General features: G+C 38.6%; 1 protein-coding gene across 1 annotated transcript in view; it reads right to left on the reverse strand.

Moving 5' to 3' along the window:
- ARIH1 (ariadne RBR E3 ubiquitin protein ligase 1) overlaps positions 1-18494 on the reverse strand; it is a 149906-nt gene that overhangs the window by 95818 nt on the left and 35594 nt on the right. Inside the window, 1 exon segment of the mRNA XM_031668518.1 lies at positions 9826-9893. Coding sequence (XP_031524378.1) covers positions 9826-9893 — 68 coding nt within the window.

The following is an 18494-nucleotide window of genomic DNA, read 5'->3' on the forward strand; positions in this document are numbered from 1 at the left end:
AGCTTTCAGAGGTTTCAGAGGTATTAGTTTTGGTGTCATATGCCCAATATTGATGTTATCAGCAGTGATACCTGTGTCCAATGGCAGTAGCAACAGTGCCTGCGCTAAAATAGTTTGACATTGTGATTTTGGCATTTTCCTGACTGCACAGCCTTCACACCTAAGATTCTCAATCTTTAATGTCTATTTCACTTTTAACCTCTTAAAGTTTGTTTATAATGAAAAATCCTGACTGATATACCAGGAAAGGAGGAAAAGGTTCAAGATATGACAGATGAAATAATGGAAGCAATATCCCACAAAAATCATCGTAGTATCAAAACCAGATGCAAGATTTGACAGATACAGTTGTTGCTGTATTTCTGACTTTCTGCATTGCTTTACCTGGAGAGGCATGGAAAGAAATTAGTAATTACAGAAAATTCTATTTAGTTTATAAAACAGAAGAGAAATTAATCTGCAGAGATTTAAAAAAAAAAAAAAAAAGAGCATTAGACTAGAAAAGAAAGAAAATGGCAGTGGTCTGGAAAACTGCTATAATGGATAAAAGAAAGACCATAAAGTTAAAGGTGTCCTTTCTCCACGAGCTCCGACCTTTGCCCAAAATTTATCTTATTTAATTGTTTAAGAGTCAGGGTCTTCCTCTGTCGCCCAGGCTGGAGCGCAGTGGTAAGATCAGGGTACACTGCAGTCTCAAACTTTGCACTGAAGTGAGACTCCCACCTTGGCCTCCCTGGTAGGCAGCACTGCAGGCACACACTACCATGCCCAGCTAAGTTTCCTACTTCTTTTTAAAGGCGAGTCTCACTGTGTTGCCCAGGCTGGTCTGGAACTCCAAGTGATCCTCCCACCTAAGCCTCCTGAGTCACTAGAATTACAGGGTTGAACCACTGTACCTGCCCCCAAATTTAAAAAGAATAAATCACATTCATTTTTGGGGTCAGTACAAATTTGTTTAACCTACAGACTAAGAGGGATGGGGCAAATAAGAGGAATAACTGGCAAGGATCTATTTATACCTCTATGCCCTCAGGGGACCACGAGCTCCTCGCTCCAGGGCAGGGACCATGGCTTACTAATGAATAAAATTAAAAAAAAATCATGTCTGGCATATGGAAATGACAAAGGAAAATTTTAAAATATTTCACAATTTTAACTAGGATAAGATTTATCTTTAAATATATCAAAATAAGTATAAATGATACTTCAATACATTCACTGTTATCCATTACGAAGCAAGATTTTAAAAAAATACTACATTACAAACCTTATGGGCTATATGTAGACTAAAGGTAGGTATATTGCCTACCTTTTCTTATGATTCCTAGGACACTAAATACCTACAGGATTACCATATGGGTAACCTCAATTTTTATATGCAAACAATGCAGAGACTGAACGTGGTGGCTCACACCTGTAATCCCAGCACTCTGTGGGGCTGAGGTGAGAGGATCGCTTGTGTCTAGGAGTTTGAGATCAGCCTGGACAACATAGTGAGACCTTGCTTCTACAATAAAATTGAGAAAGAAAAAAAAAAGAATGTGGAGGAACACAGGGGTCACTGAAGCTACGACTACTTACATTCCACGTTTCTTTTCATTTTCCAAGGGAACTGAACGAGGAAGTAATGGAAAGGGACTGGGCACTGTGATTGTTTGAACTTCTCAGGTGATTTTAATGGGCAATCACTTTAATAGTTTATCAGTCAATTCTTCTGGGTTTCCTAGATTATATACTTTACATATAATTTATCTTCCTTTCTAGTTTTTATGTCACTTATTTAATTTTCCATGTATTACGTTATTTATGAGAACCTCCTTCAAATGGTGGTAACAGTCATAATCCTTGTTTGATTAAAACGGGCATGCTTCTGATGCTTCAACATTAAGTATAATTTTATTGCAGATTTCAGTTGATACCTTTAATCAATCTGAGAAATCACTTTCTCAGTTTGCTAAGAATTTAGTTTTCACTAAATCATGAGTTAACGCATACTTTTATTAAAATGCTCAACTGACATTTATTATGAATATCCTTTGGTTTATCTTCATTAATCTGTCAATGCTGTAAATGTTATAAACAAAACAATTTTCCCCCGGTGATGATCTACTCTTGCTTTCTTAGCAGAAATCCTACTAAATTGGCCAGGCACTGGAGGCTCATGCCTATAATCCCAGCACTTTGGGAGGCTGAGGCGGGCAGATCACTTGAGGTCAGGAGTTTGAGACCAGCCTGGTCAACATGGTGAAACCCCATCTCCACTAAAAATAAAGAAAAAAACTAGCCAGATAGGGTGGCACGCACCTGTAGTTCCAGACACTTGGGAGGCTAAGGTGGGAGAATCATTTGAACCTGGGAGGTGGAGGTTGCAGTGAGCCAAGATCACGCCACTGCACTCCAGCCTGGATGACAGAGTAAGATCCTGTCTCAAAAAAAAAATCCTGCTAAGAGTCATTGATTCAATTAAGTATTATTTTATTTACAAATTCAATAGTTATGTTCATAAGTATCATTTTCTCATACCGTCTTTGTCAAATTTTGGAACCAGGTTATTCTGATTTGGCTAACATGAATTAATGATGTCCTACCATTTTCAATGTTTGGAGATAATTTTCTACAGGAACTGGCAGTTCCTTGAACATGTATTAGAACTTACCCATAAAATCATCCAGTACTTTTTGGGGAAGGAGTGGAATCTTTTACTTTATTATATGGCTCACACAGCACTTTGGAAGGCCAAGGTGGGTGGATCACTTGAGGTCAGAGTTCCAGACCAGCCTGGCCAACATAGCAAAAACCCATCTCTATCAAAAAAAAATACAAAAATTAGCTAGGCATGGTGGCACACACCTGTAATCCAAGCTACTCTGGAGGCTGAGGTGAGAGAATCACTTGAACCAGGAGGCAGAGGTTGCAATGAGCGGAGATTGCACCACTGCACTCCAGCCTGGGCGACAGAGCAGGACTCCATCTCAAAAAAAAAAAAAAAAAAAAAAAAAGTATGTAAAAGTAGTACACAGTATTTTTCCTACCTCTAATTATGCCTTATTATTCTCAATATTGTGTCTTCTCCCCCTCCCCCAACACATTTGCCAATGGTTTATTTCCTCCTTTAAAAGAAAAAAAAACTTTATTTTTTTAGAGCAGTTTAAGGTTCACAGCAAACATGCACAGAAGCTACAGCTTCCATAAAATCCTGCCCCAACACACACACATAGCCTCCCTATCAACACCCCACACAGAGTGGTATATTCGATGAACCTACATTGACACACCATTGTCACCTGAAGTCTGTAGTTTACATGAGGGTTCATATTTGATGTTGTACATTCTATGGGTCAGGACAAATGCATAATGATATGTATCTACCACTACAGTATCATACAAAACAGTTTAGCCACCCCCCACCCCTCCCAAAAAAAAACTGTGCTGTTGACTATTCATCCCCCCCCCTTCCCTAACCCCTGGCAATCACTGATTTTTTCTTTTTTTTTTAATACTTTAACTTCTAGGGTACATGTGCACAACATGCAGGTTTGTTACATATGTATACATGTGGCATGTTGGTGTGCTGCACCCATTAACTCGTCATTTACATTAGGTATATCTCCTAATGCTATCCCTCCCCGCTACCACCTCCCTACAATAGGCCTCGGTGTGTGATGTTCCCTTTCCTGTGTGCAAGTGATCTCACAGTTCAATTCCCACCTATGAGTGAGAACATGCGGTATTTGGTTTTCTGTTCTTGTGATAGTTTGCTGAGAAAGATGGTTTCCAGCTGCATCCGTGTCCCTACAAAGGACACGAACTCATCCTTTTTTATGGCTGCACAGTATTCCACGGTGTATATGTGCCACATTTTCTTAATCCAGTCTGTCACTGATGGACAACTGGGTTGATTCCAAGTCTTTGCTATTGTGAATAGTGCCACAATAAACATACGTGTGCATGTGTCTTTATAGCAGTATGACTTACAATCCTTTGGGTATATCCCCAGTAATGGGATGGCTGGGTCAAATGGTATTTCTAGTTCTAGATCCTTGAGGAATCACCACACACCACTGATCTTTTCATTGTCTTCATAGTTTTGCCTTTTCCAGAGTGTCATATAGGTGGAATCATACAGTATACAGTCATTGCAGATTGGCTTATTTCATTTAATAATATGCATTTAAAGTCCCTCCATGGTTTTTCATGGTTTGATAGCTCATTTCGTTCAGACGGAATAATACCACACTTCTGGATGTACCACCGTTTACTAATCCTTTCATCTACTGAAAGACAACTTGGCTGCTTCCAAGTTTTGGCAATTACGAATAAAGCTGCTATGAACATCCATGTGCAGGTTTTTGTGTGGACAGCCTTCAACTCATTAGGGTAACTATAAAGAAGTGTTGATTGCTGAGTTACATAGTAAGAGTACATCTTGTCTTGTAAGAATCTGCCACACTGTCTTCCATTTTGTGGCTGTACCATTTTGCATTCCCACGAGAAACGAATGAGAGTTCCTACGGCTCCACATCCTAGTCCACATTTGGTAGTCAGTATTTTGATTTTGGCCATTCTAATAGGTATGTACTGGTATTTCAATGTTGTTTTAATTTGCATTTCCCCTAGGACATGGAGCATCTTTTCATTTATTTATTTGCAATCTGTATAACTTCTTTGGTGAGTTGCCTGTTAAGCTCTTTGGCCCATTTTTTAATCCGACTGTTTCCTTACTGTTGAGTTTAAGAGTTCTTTGTATATTTCGGACAATAGTCCTTTGTTACATGTGTCTTTTGCAAATATTTTCTCCCAGTCTGTCACTTATCTTCCAGAAAATTCATGTCAAAGATCTTTATCTTTTTTTGTTGTTGTTGCTCTCTAGTTCATTAATATATAATTTTATCTTAAATACCTTTTCTACGGCTTTCTTTGGGTTTATTTTTCTAACTTCCTGTTTCAAAGACTTGGTCCTTTTTTTTTTTTTTTAACCTCATTCTCTTGTTTCTATTTTTCTTTTTTTTTTTTTTGAGACAGAGTCTCACTCTGTTGCCCAGGCTGGAGTGCAATGGCACAATCTCAGCTCACTGCAACCTCCGCTTCCCAGGTTCAAGCCATTCTCATGCCTCAGCTTCCACCTCCCGCACAGCTGGAATAACAGGTGTCCATCACCATGCCTGGCTATCTTTTGTGTTTTTAGTAAACATGGGGTTTCACCACGTAGGCCAGGCTGGTCTCAAACTCCTGGCCTCATGTGAGCCGCCTGCCCTGGCCTCACAATGTGCTGGGATTACAGGTGTGAGCCATGGTGCACAGCCCAGTTTTTTACCCCATTTTCTTTTTCTAATAAAAACCCTTAAGACTGTAAATTTCAGCCACATCTCGTATTTGTATTCTCATTATTAATTCTAATTATTTTAATGTAAGAATAAACAGACAGATAAAGCAAAAATTATACCCACAAAACAAGAATAAAGTTATTAAAAGGAGTAAGATGGACACTGTTGAATAAACAATTCAATACGGCTATAAAGCAGAATGGATGCAGGAAGAAAAGCAAGATAAACTGAGGAATTTTCACAGAACAAAGTCAAAAACAAAGATGAATACAGTCACTGGCACTTGCCCAAGGGTTGGGGGTGGGGAGATGAATACAGAAATTATTTTTTAGAAAGTTAGAAGACATGCTGGGTGCAATGACGCACGCCTATAACCCCAGCACTTTGGGAGGTGGAGAGGGGCAGATGACCTGAGGTCAGGAGTTTGAGACCAGCCTGGCCAACATGGTAAAACCCCCTCACTACTAAAAATACAAACATTAGCCGGGCGTGGTGGCGGCTGCCTATAATCCCAGCTACTCAGGAGGCTAAGAGAGGAGGATCCCTTGAACTCACAAGGCAGAGGTTGCAGTGAGCCGAGATGGCACCACTTGCACACACTCCAGCCTGGCTGAGGCGAGACTCCATCTTAAAAAAAAAAAAAAAAGTTAGAAGACATGGAAAGAGATCCTGAAGTTTCAACATGGATCCAGGAATTCCAGAAAGCATCAAGAGAATGGAGAAAAGATATGCTGAACAAGTAACAGCTAAGAATTTCCAAAACCAAAAATATGAATTGTCCGACTTAAAGGGCCCAACTGTTTATGTTTTCAAAACTCACATCCAGAAATATTACAGTAAGTTTCAGTACATTAAGAGTTTCTCTTAGAGGACTCAAAGTTTGTCACATATGAAACAATTTATATTACAGGATATATTCTAGAGGAAAAACAGAATATTTACAAAAAAAAATAGTGGTACGCAAAAAGCGAGTTAGCCAGAAAAGGGGAGGAGGGGTATTATATACATAGATAGTAAAAACGCTTACAATCGAATAAAAAATTCAAATATCGACTGGGCACAGTGGCTCATGTCTGTAAGTCCAGCATTTTGGGAGGTCAAGGTGAAAGGATTGCTTGGGTCCAGGAGTTTGAGACCAGCCTGGGCAACATGGTGAAACCCTATCTCTACAAAAAATACAAAAACTAGCTAGGTATGGTGGTGCGTGTCTGTGGTCCCGGCTACTGGGGTTGCTGAAATGGAAAGATTACTTGAACCCAGGAGGTCAAGGCTGTACTGAGCCGTGATCTCACCACTGCACTCCAGCCTGGGTGACAAAGTGAGACCCTGTCTCAAAAAGAAAAGAAAAGGAAAAAAAAAAAAAAAAATCAAACATCAACTTATCAAGGTGATAAGGAAAAGGAAAGGACAAAGAAAAAATTTATGCTACAGTTTTTGTCTTATACAGAGGATGGATTAAAACTTCAAGTAAATATTATAAACTTTTATACAGTTTTAAGTATGCACACACAAATTGTGACTAGAAAAACTGAAATAGAATACATATATAACTTTGAAATTATTCAAGAAAAAGGAAAATCTGATGAAGCCAACAGAATAAGCGAGCAGAAAACATAATAAATAAAAGCACAACTTAAAATGACAGTAATTTAATCTAAACATTAATTATAAAACATGAATATGTTAATCTCAGATATTAAAAGATAATAGTTTTTCCATTCAGATTCTTTTAAACATCACCTACATAGTACTTACAAAAGATACTCCTAAAACCAAATAACCCAGAAAGGTTGAATATTTAAAAAATGGAAAAGATACATCAGTCAAATGCTTTAAAAAAAAAAAAAAAAAAAAGTGTAGCAGTGCTAATAGCACCCAACACAAAATATAATGTGAAAATCATTAAATGAGACAAAAAGATATTGCATATTGATTTCAAATACACTGTTTAAAGACTGAATTAAATCTTTTAGGTACCAATAGCTTATCTACAGAAACTACAAGGAGAAACTGAAACATTCACATACTCAGAAGTTTCCCAGATACCTCCTTTTAATTTTAAATTCACACTTACCACCTACTTTTTGTAGAGCAGTTTAAGGTTCCTAGGAAAACTGAGCAGAAGCTACACTTCCCATATTAAGTACAAAATTTAGTACATTAAGTACAATAGTACATAAATATTAAGTACAATATTTAATGGAAAAATATTTTCAGCAATGTTATAAGACAAAATTCAGAATGTCTTGGAGATACATTAACATGAGAGAAACTTGGGTAAATCAATGTTAATTCATTAGCGTTTCAGAAGTAAACGATAAAAACTCTTTATCCTAATAGAGGTGTCATAAAATTAAAAAAACCTGAAAGTAAATGTTACCAAAATTAAGAAACACCACTGACGACAAAAAATATGGTCAGGGCTGGGCGCGGTGGCTCACACCTGTAATCCCAGCACTTTGGGAGGCTGAGGCGGGCAGATCACCTGAGGTTGGGAGTTTGAGACCAGCCTGACCAACATGGAGAAACCCCATTTCTAATAAAAATACAAAAATTAGCCAGGCGTGGTGGAGGGCGCCTGTAATCCCAGCCACTTGGGAGGCTGAGGCAGGAGAATCACTTAAACCCAGGAGGTAGAGGTTGCAGTGAGCCGAGGTCACGGCATTGCACTTCAGCCTGGGCAACAAGAGCAAAATTTCATCTCAAAAAAAAAAACCAAAAGAAAACAAACAAAAAAAAATATGATCAGAATGCATAAAAAGAAACATCAAACTAGTTGAACACATTATCCTTCATGAACCATGGGAAAGCTTTATACAGTATGTGTTTGTTTTGTTTTGAGATGGAGTCTCGCTCTGTTGCCAGGCTGGAATGCAGTGGCGCGATTTCGGCTCACTGTAACCTCTGCCTCCCAGGTTCAGGCAATTCTCCTGCCTCAGCCTCCCAAGTAGCTGGGACTACAGGAATGCACCACCATGCCCAGGTAATTTTTGTATTTTTAGTAGACACAGGGTTTCACCATGTTGCCAGGATGGTCTCAATCTCTTGAACTTGTGATCCACCCACCTCGGCCTCCCAAAGTGCTTGGATTACAAGCGTGAGCTACCACGCCCGGCGTACAGCATGTGTTTAAGACATAAGTTTTGAAGTCCAACAAACCTGTGTTTGAGGGCTAACACCTTGTGTACAAAACTTAGATAAAAAATTGAAGCTTCCAACCTTAGTTTCCACATTAAATGGGGATAATAGTTTCTAGCCTCATAAAGCTATCAGGAGGATAAAATAAAATGCTTGATAGAGGGTTCAAAAATTGATAGTTATTATTGTTACTATTAAACTGTAATTTATAGTAACAACAGATTTTATTATTTACAATGTAATTTAATAGATGCAAGGTGTATGAAATGGGGTATTATTTAATATGTTTTATAAAGTACTCTCTGAATTTTAAAATCAAATGAGAAATACTTTCCATTTATTTATATAATATATGGATTCTCAGTTCCCAACAACTAGTTTTAATATTTTATTAAATTTAGAATTGATAATGAAATAAATATAAGTTGTCAACCTACCACCATTAACAAGTGTCCCAAATTTCCAATCTAAAGAGCAGAACAAGGTTAAGAATGACATTAATATAGTCATTCTCCAGTCCCACTAATTTCTTCTCTTTTAGAACTATAAAGATTTTCAGAAAGAAAGTATTTTTTAAAACCCAATGGAACAGAATCCTGACCCAAAACCAGAGAACTAGTCCAAGCACCTGGTCTGGTGGCCAGAAAAGCCTAAGCAACTTTTCAATTTTGTTTCTATTGAATAAATGTTACTAATGTGCCTGACATCGTTTGTTTTGTTTTTTTTTTTTTTTGAGATGGAGTCTCGCTCTGTTGCCAGGCTGGAGTATAGTAGCACGATCTCTCCTCACTACAACCTCTGCCTCCCAGGTTCAAGTGATTCTCCTGCCTCAGCCTCCTGAGTAGCTGGAACTACAGGCACACACCACCACACCCAGCTAATTTTTGTATTTTTACTAGAGACAGGTTTCAGCATGTTGGCCAGGGTGGTCTCAATCTCTTGACCTCATTATCCACCCGCCTCGGACTCCCAAAGTGCTGGGATTACAGGCGTGAGCTACCACGCCCGGCTGAGCAAGAAATCTTTTTAAGTAATTAAAGGAGGATCTTACTCATGTACTCCAACAATGTTATCAGGTGCTTTTTTTCTCTACCTGCTTTTAGTTCTTGGTACTCAAGAGGATATATGTAGAAGATACTGAAGCACCACCCCCAAACACACATACTCCCAAATAAGAAGAAATATTAAGCCTGGATTCCCTAACATTAAATTTACTGCAAACTTTACAAAACGGGAATACAAGAAATTAAAGCAGTCACTAGTTGCACACATTAATCAATTCCCTTATTTGATTCTTATAAATTCGGTTCAACAGGCTTTCTGTGTTATTTCTAAGCACAAAGCCGACAATACGGTTCCTTACCTTTCCATTAGCTTCTCTTTATCCCAATTGAAGTGGCTAAGGAGTATTCTTGTGATAGTTGCTGGATTCTAAAGAAGGAGGGGAAAAAAAGTCATTTTAAGGTAATAACACTTCACTGACATTTAGTGAACTCCTAGGTTGAAGTTAAATTTCCATAATACTCTACCCAAATTTCAATCCCTAGGGTATTTCTTTATTCCTCTAAGGAAATATATTTTAATGACAAGATCAAGACTATTTAAACATAGTCTGCCACACTACTATGTCACGTTTCTTTAGGATTCAAAATAAGCCAAAAAGAAATTACACAGAAAGTAAGTTAGGCGCTGTCTTAATCGCAAAAAAATTAATTTCAACAGACTACCACATGAGCACACTAAATGTAATCAAGAAAATTTTTAAAAGAAAATGTCCAACACTCAGATACGATCACATGTGCCTATAGTCCTAGCCACTCGGGAGGCTGAGGCAGGAGGATCTCAGGCCCCAGAGTTCGAGTCCAGCCTGGGCAACATAGTTAGATCCAGTCTCTTAAAAAAAAAAAAAAAAATCATTTAATACCTTATGCACTGAATAGTTCAAATGCGGTCAAATCACTTTTAAGTTAGAAGGATACTTCACAGATATTTAAGCAAAATTTAAAAATACTGTACCACATAGTAGTTTACAAGGTAAACTTTTAGGCTGCTATTTCAAGAAGGAAAAGTAACCACTATGAAATAAAACAAAACCAAAGTTTACTACCGTATCATTCAATGCTGTCACAGATATCTCCATTTCCCATAAAACTAGTGAGCTTACTATTTGTGTACAAATTTTAACTCAAAATGCAATGGGGCCTAAGAAATCAGCAAGGCCTGACTCAAAGATATGAGAGCTAGTTACAATAGCAGAAGTGGAACCCAAACATGGGTCTGCTTATTTGTGTCTCATATATAATTTTACTACATCAAATAACCTTCCAAAAAAGATCTCTGTGGACTAAAACCACTTTACTTCACCACAGGCGGGCCATAGTTAGCTACAGATTTAAAGTAAACTCGTATAGAAATAGTGCCATGAAAGAAATGTATGTCAATTGTTTTCAACAGTACCATTTGTTACAGAAAAATTTACACACATGCATACTCCCCTCCAAAAGCCAAAGATACGGATACTCACTCACTCACCTTAGTACATTTTGCTAATCTATCTAGGTACTCCTTACTTCTTTGGACTCACACTCCCCTAAGAATCTGTCTTTAACAGAGCACTGCAGATAGACGCCACCCATCTATAAGTTAAGATGTGAAAAGAAATATTTTAACTGATCCTAAGTTATACATATATTTGTAGAGAATATAGAGACACTGTCATCTCCAGCTTTCTTAGAAATGTGACCTAAAACTTTTTTTTAAAAGAACTGAGTTCAGTAAGTTTTAACAAGAGGATTTGCCTACAACTGAAATAAAGTCACTAATTAAGATTTAGCTATATGTAAAATAAGAGCAATAATCCATCAATCGAGAGACTTAAGTCTCCTGTCATTAACTAAAATTGCATGACTACAACTTTGTGGCATCCAGTACACTATATTTTCTACCACTGGATAGGGTGTTTGGGGTAAAATATTTCAGGAATTGTTAAGAGCCTCAACTTGCAAAAAGGGAAAAAAGAGAGGAGAGGGAGTATAACTTGATGTTGCTAGTGCCAAATATTGGTTCTATCCACAAGTTCCCAAACCTGTTATTGGTTTATCAAAAGTAACTATGGTAAGTTTTATTAAAAACAGATTCCTAGTTTCCACCACCATACTTTTATTTAATACGGTTAGGGCAAAGGCTCCCTAAATGTGCTCACTGCCATGTGAGGCATGACAGGTAGGAGACTCAAACTGTAATTCCATGCTTCCGGCTAGGGGAATAAAGAAGGCCCCTGGGAACTGAAGAATATGGGTGAAATCACTGATGATAAGAGACAGAAAAGTAGATCCCTAAGTCCGTGGGCCCAGCTACAAGCTATCTATATATATGCGGAACAGATCCAAAGAAGTGTAAGGTAGGCTTTCACAATAGAACTAGGATATAAATCACTGCTCAAATGCTAGATCAACCAAAGTGGGAATGGGAGGGGCAAATGCAAACAACACGGCAAAGACTTTGAAAACTGAACAGATAATGGAACCACTGCCTATATAAGATAAGAAAGAATTTGCAGGTATAAACTAACTACGTTGATTTGTCTACTAAAACAAACAAATCTTCAACTTTCTCTACAGCATTTCAACGGGACTCAGAATCTCACAATATTCAAAATGTCTGGGATAGAATCTAAACTACCAAACACAGCAAATACAAAAACAAAAAACTGACCAATTCTTAAAGCAGAAGGTAATCAACAGACGCTGACTTTTATCTAGATGACCCACATATCATAATTATCAGAGACTTTTAAAGCAGTTATTTTATCTTTATTTTTTATTGCTCTTGTTGACCAGGCTGGAGTGCAATGGCACAATCTTGGCTCCCACAACCTCCGCCTCTCGGGTTCAAGCAGTTCTCCTGCCTCAGCCTCCCAAGTAGCTGGAATTACAGGCATGTGCCACAATTCCCGGCTAAATTTTTTGTATTTTTAGTAGAGATAGGGTTTCTCTATGTTGGTCAGGCTGGTCTCAAACTCCTGACCTCAGGTGATCTGCCCGCCTCGGCCTCCCAAAGTGCTGGGATTACAGACCAGCAGTTATTAAAACCATGATCCATTAGGTAAAAAATGAACACCTTAAAACAAATATGAAATTATCTTTTCTGTTGTTTTTTTGATGGAGTCTTGTTCTGTCGTTCAGGCTGGAATGCAGCGGTGCGATCTAGGCTCACTGCACCCTCTGCCTCCCCGGTTCAAGCAATTCTCCTGCCTCAGCCTACCAAGTGGCTGGGATTACAGGTGCATACCACCACGCCCAGCTAATTTTTTTTTATTTTTAGTAGAGGGTGAAACCCCCTCTACTAGTCTCAAACTCCTGACCTCAAATGATCCACCCACCTTGGCCTCCCAAAGTGCTGGAATTACAAGCATCAGCCATTGTGCCTGGCCAAAATTCTCCTGTTGTTTTTTTTTTTTTTTTTTTTTTTTTTGAGACAAGGTCTTGCTTTGTTGTCCAGGATGGAGTGCACTGGTGCAATCTCAGCTCACTGCAGCCTCAACCTCTTGGTTCAGGTGATTCTACCAACTCAGCCTCCTGAGTAGGTGAACTACAGGCAAGCGCCACCATGCCCAGCTAGTATTTTGTATTTTAGTAGAGACAGGGTTTTGCTATGTTGCCCAAGCTGGTCTCAAACTCCTAGACTCAAATGATCCTTTCACCTTGGCCTCCCAAAGTGCTGGGATTACAGGCATAAGCCACAGAGCCCGGTCTGAAATTCTCAAAAAAGAAAGAGTTGACTATTTTTTTAAAAAATGGAAATTTTAGAACTCACTCACTGGACTGGCTCACTATCAGAAAGAAGATGACAGAAGAGTCAGTGAACTTGAAGACATGGCAATAGAAATTATCCAATCTTAACAAAAGAGAGAAGAAATATTTTTTTAAAAATGAACAATCTCTCAGGGCCTATAGGATATCAAAAGGTATCAAGCTAGAATTCCATATTCACTAAAAGTGTAGTTCACAAATGAAGACAAAGACATTATCAGACAAAAAAGCAAAAAACAGGTTAGGTGCAGTGGCTCACACCTCTAATTTCAGTGCTTTGGGACACTGAGGCAGGAGGATCACTTGAGCCCAGGAGTTTGAGACCAGCCTGAGTAACATGGTAAGACTCCGTCTTTACAAAAACTACAAAAAATTAGCTGGGTGTGGTGGTATAAGCCTGTAGTCCCACTAGCTGAGGAGGCTGAGGTGGGAGGATCATTTGAACCCGGGAGGTTGAGGGTGCAATGAGCTGTGATCATACCACTGCACTCCAGCCTGAGCAACAAGGCAAGACTCTGTCTTAGAGACAGACAGACAGACAGACACAGAGATGAGAGAGAGAGAGAGAGAGAGAGAGAGAGAGAGAGAGATTGAAACCTGCTCTAAAAGAAAAGCTGTAAGAAATTCTTGAAACCTGCTCTAAAAGAAAAGCTGTAAGAAATTCTTTGGGTGGAAGGGAAATGATATGGGGGTAAGTAGAATATTTTTAAAATTTCAAATAATCCAAAAGGCAGAAAAAGGAGGGACAAAGAGAAAAGTAATTTTAAAAGGCCTAAATCTAACCACGTAAATAATTACATCAAGTGTAAATGTTCAAAACAAACCATTTAAAAGCCAGGGCAACCACTCAGATTTTTTTTCAAAAAAGGGCAAAACTATATGCTGTGCATAACAGCTCAGTTTTCAATGTAAGGATTGATATATACAGATTAAAAGTAAAAAGATGGGAAAAGATGTATCATGCAAACACTAATCACATGAAGGCTACAGTGGCTATATTTCTATCAGGCAAAGCAAACTCCAGAACAAGGAAAATTAGCAGTAATAACTTCAAAATAAACAAAAAACTGATAGAAATCAAATAGATGATTCCACAATTATACTTAAGAGATTTCAACACTCCTCTCTCAGTAATCCACTGAATACTATGTACACAGCCTACTTCCAAATTAAACAATCTTTTGTTAAATCCAAGCTTGAAAGAGGAAATCTCAAAGAAAATTAGAAAATATGTCGAACTAGACAAAAATGAAAATACAACATATCAAAATTGTGGGACATAACAGTGTTTACAAGAAAATTTATCACATTAAATGCTTATATAAGAAAATCAGAAAGATCTCAAACACTTCAGGAAGAAAAAGAAAAACACAAAGCAAGCAGAAGAAAGGGAATAAAGAGAAGTCAATGAAGAAAAAAAAAAAACACAACCAGAAACAAAACCAAAAGCTAGTACTAAAGATCAATGAAACTAAGAAAACTCTACCTAGGACGATAAGCAAATACTACAAACTCTTTGCCCATTAAATTCATCAATTCAATAAAACAGGCCAACTTCTCAAAGACACAAACTACTAAACCTCACTAAACAAGAAACAGGTAACACAAATGCTCCTATTACTGATTAAGCAAACTGAATATGTAATTAACTCTCTTTAACAAAGAAAACGAATGGACCAAAAATGGTATCACTGGTAAATGCCACTAATCATTCAAGGAAGAAAAAACAAATTCTACACAACTCTTTCAAAAACCAGAAGAGGGACCACTTCCCAATTCCTACAAGATCACACTGACATCAAAATCCAAAAGAGACATTTCAAGAAAATTACTCTATGAAAAAAGATGTAAAAATCCTCAGCAAAATATTAGGAAATGCAATCTAGCAATATATAAAAAGGATAATTACACTGCAACCAAGTGGGGTTCATCCCAGGATTGCAGGGATAATTTTAAACATTCAAACTTCAGTTTAATTACCACACTAAAAGCCTAATGAAGAAAAGTCATAGGACAGGACATAAAGCATTTGACAAAATTCCACATCCACTATCATAAAAATCTCTCAGCAAACTAGGAATAGAAGAGGCACTTCTAGGCCAGGTGCCGAGTCACTCTTAGTCAACTCTGTACTGGAGTCTTACAAATACAATATGGCAAGAAGAAGAAATAAAAGAAATTGGAAAGGAAAAAAGCTGTTTCTAGTCAGATGACTATGTATGTGGCTATGCAGAAAATCCCATTAATGTACAAAAAATTCCTAGAAGAAATGAGTTTAGCAAAGTCCAAGGCCAATATAAAAAGATTAGCTGGGCCGGGCACGGTGGTTCATGCCTGTAATCCTAGCACTTTGAGAGGACAAGGTGTGTGGATCACCTGAGCTCAGGAGTTCAAGACCAGCCTGGCCAACATGATGAAACTGCATTTCTTTTAAAAATACAAATAATTAGCTGGGCATGGTGGTGGACACCTGTAATCCCAGCTACTCGGGAGACTGAGGCAGGAGAATCACTTGAACCCGGGAGGCAGAGGTTACAGTGAGCCAAGGTGGCGCCACTGCACTCCAGCCTGGGCAACAAGAGTGAAACTCCATCTCAAAAAAAAAAAAGAAAGAAAGAAAAGATCAGCTATATTTTTACATACTAGCAATGAATAACTGAAGATCAAAAAAATTCAAAGTGCCACTTACAATAGCACCAAAACCTCAAATACGTAGGTATAAATTTAGTATGTAAAGAACGTGTACACTGAAAACTGCAAAATACTGATGAAAGAAATTTTAATAAGACCTAAATAATGGAGAGAGATGCCATCCGATTGGAAAACAACATAGTTAAAATGTTAATTCTTCCCAAACTGACCTATAGATTCTACTCAATGCCAATCAAACTCCAAATATTTTTTGATAAATATCAAAGTGATTCTAAATTTTACATGGAATACCAAGGAAACTAGGATGGCCAAATTTGAAAATTTTGAAAAATTGTAAAACACAACACCTGATTTCAAAACATAACTATGAGGTTACAGTACTGGCAAAAAGATACACAGATCAAAAGAATGGAATGGAGACCAGAAATAGACTCTCATAAATAGAGCAAAACTGATCTTTTACAAAAGTGATAAAACAATTCAACAGAGAAAAGGTCTTTTTTTTTTTTTTGGAGTTGGAGTCTCACTCTGTCAGCCAGGTTGGAGTGCAGCGGCGCGATCTTGGTTCACTGCAAGCTCTGCCTCCCGGGTTCACATCATTCTGCGGCCTCAGCCTCCCTAGTAGCTGGAACTACCACACCCGGCTAATTTTTTTTTTTTTTTTTGAGACGGAGTCTCACTCTGTCGCCCAGGCTGGAGTGTAGGGACGCAATTTCGGCTCACTGTAAGCTCCACTTCCCGGGTTCATGCCATTCTCCTCCCTCAGCCTCTGGAGTAGCTGGGACCACAGGCGTCAGCCATCACGTCCAGCTAATGTTTTGTATTTTTTCTAGTAGAGAGGGGGTTTCACCATGTTAGCCAGGATGGTCTCGAACTCCTGACCTCGTGATCTGCCCCACTTGGCCTCCCAAAGTGCTGGGTAGTACTGGAATAATTAAGATGTATATACTTTTAAAATGTACTTTAGCTCATATTTAATACAAATAATGGATCAGACCCAAATGTAAATCAGACCATAAAACAGAGAAAATGTTTGTGACCTTGAGTTACACAAATAGTTCATACATACATCAAAAGCACAATCCCTAAGAGAAAACGGATACACTGAAATCCATCAAAAGTAAAAGATACTGTTAAGAGAATACAAGATATACCACAGACTAGAAGATATCTGCAAATTACATTTCTGATGAAAAATTTGTACCTAGAATAATTTTTTAAAAACCTAAAAACCTAACAATAAGAAAATAAAAGCCCATTTTAAAAATAGATTTACGATTCCATTTAAATGACACAGTGGAAAAGGCAAAATTACAGGGCTCAGGCCAGAAGAGGTGGGAGATGCCTGTAGTCCCATCTACTCAGGAGGCTGAGGCAGGAGGATCACTTGAGCTAAGGAGTTCAAAGATATAGTGTGCTAGGATCCCATCTGTGAATAGTCACTGTGCTCTAGTCTGGACAACATAGTAAGGCCCCATCTCTCTTTAAAAAAAAAAAAAGGTGGTGCTGGGGTGGGGGATTAGTGTCACACCTGTAATCCCAACACTTTGGGAGGCCAAGGTAGGAGGAATGCTTGAGCTGAAGAGTTTCAGACTAGCCTGGGCAACAAAGCAAGACCTCTACTAAAATTTTTTAAAAAATGATCCAGGCATGATGACACACATGCCTATAGTCCCAGCTACTCTAGAGACTGAGGTGAATAGGATCCCTTGAGCCCAGGAGCGCAAGGCTGTAGTGACCTATGATCGCATCACTGCATTTCAGCCTGGGCGAAAGAGGAAGACCCTGTCTTAAATGAATGAGTGAAAATAAATAGAAATAAGGATAGGGTACAAATCCAGAGCTGCCAAATATTAAGGGTGGGAGAGGGTCTGACTAAACAATGGGGTAGAAAGAAATCTGAGGGGTGATGGTGAGGGAAAACTGTTCTGTAAATTAACTATCGTGGTGCTTATACAACTTGAGGCATTTATCAAAACTCAGAGAACTGTATGCTCCAGTGTAAATTTTATTGTATGAAACTTAAAACATAAAGTATTCAACTATAAAAGTAATCTAGCCTGCATTGGAGCACCTGTAGTGAAGTTCTTTTAAAAAGAACAATGTGGGCCAGGCGTGGTAGCTCACGCCTGTAACCCCAGCACTTTGGGAGGCCGAGGCAGGTGATCGCCTGAAGGCTGACCAACATGATGAAACCTTGTCTCTACTAAAAATACAAACATTAGCCGGGAGTGGGGATCCACACCTGAGGTCCCAGCCACTTGGGAGGCTGAGGCATGAGAATCACCTGAACCTGGGAAGCGGAGGTTGCAGTGAGCTGAGATCAGGCCACTGCACTCCAACCTGGGCAACAGAGCAAGACTCAGTCTCAAAAAAAAAAAAAAAAAAGAGGGGGGGTGGGGATGCCAAGCACAGTGGCTCACATCTGTAATCCCAGCACTTTGGGAGGCCGCGGCGGGTGGATTACCTAAAGTCAGGAGTTTGAGACCAGCCTGACCAATATGGTGAAACCTCATCTCTACTAAAAATTAAAAAATTAGCCAAGTATGGTGGCGTGTGCCTGTAGTCC

The sequence above is a fragment of the Papio anubis genome, chromosome 7 (assembly GCF_008728515.1).
Source record: "Papio anubis isolate 15944 chromosome 7, Panubis1.0, whole genome shotgun sequence".
In the NCBI taxonomy this organism is placed as follows: Eukaryota; Metazoa; Chordata; class Mammalia; order Primates; family Cercopithecidae; genus Papio; species Papio anubis.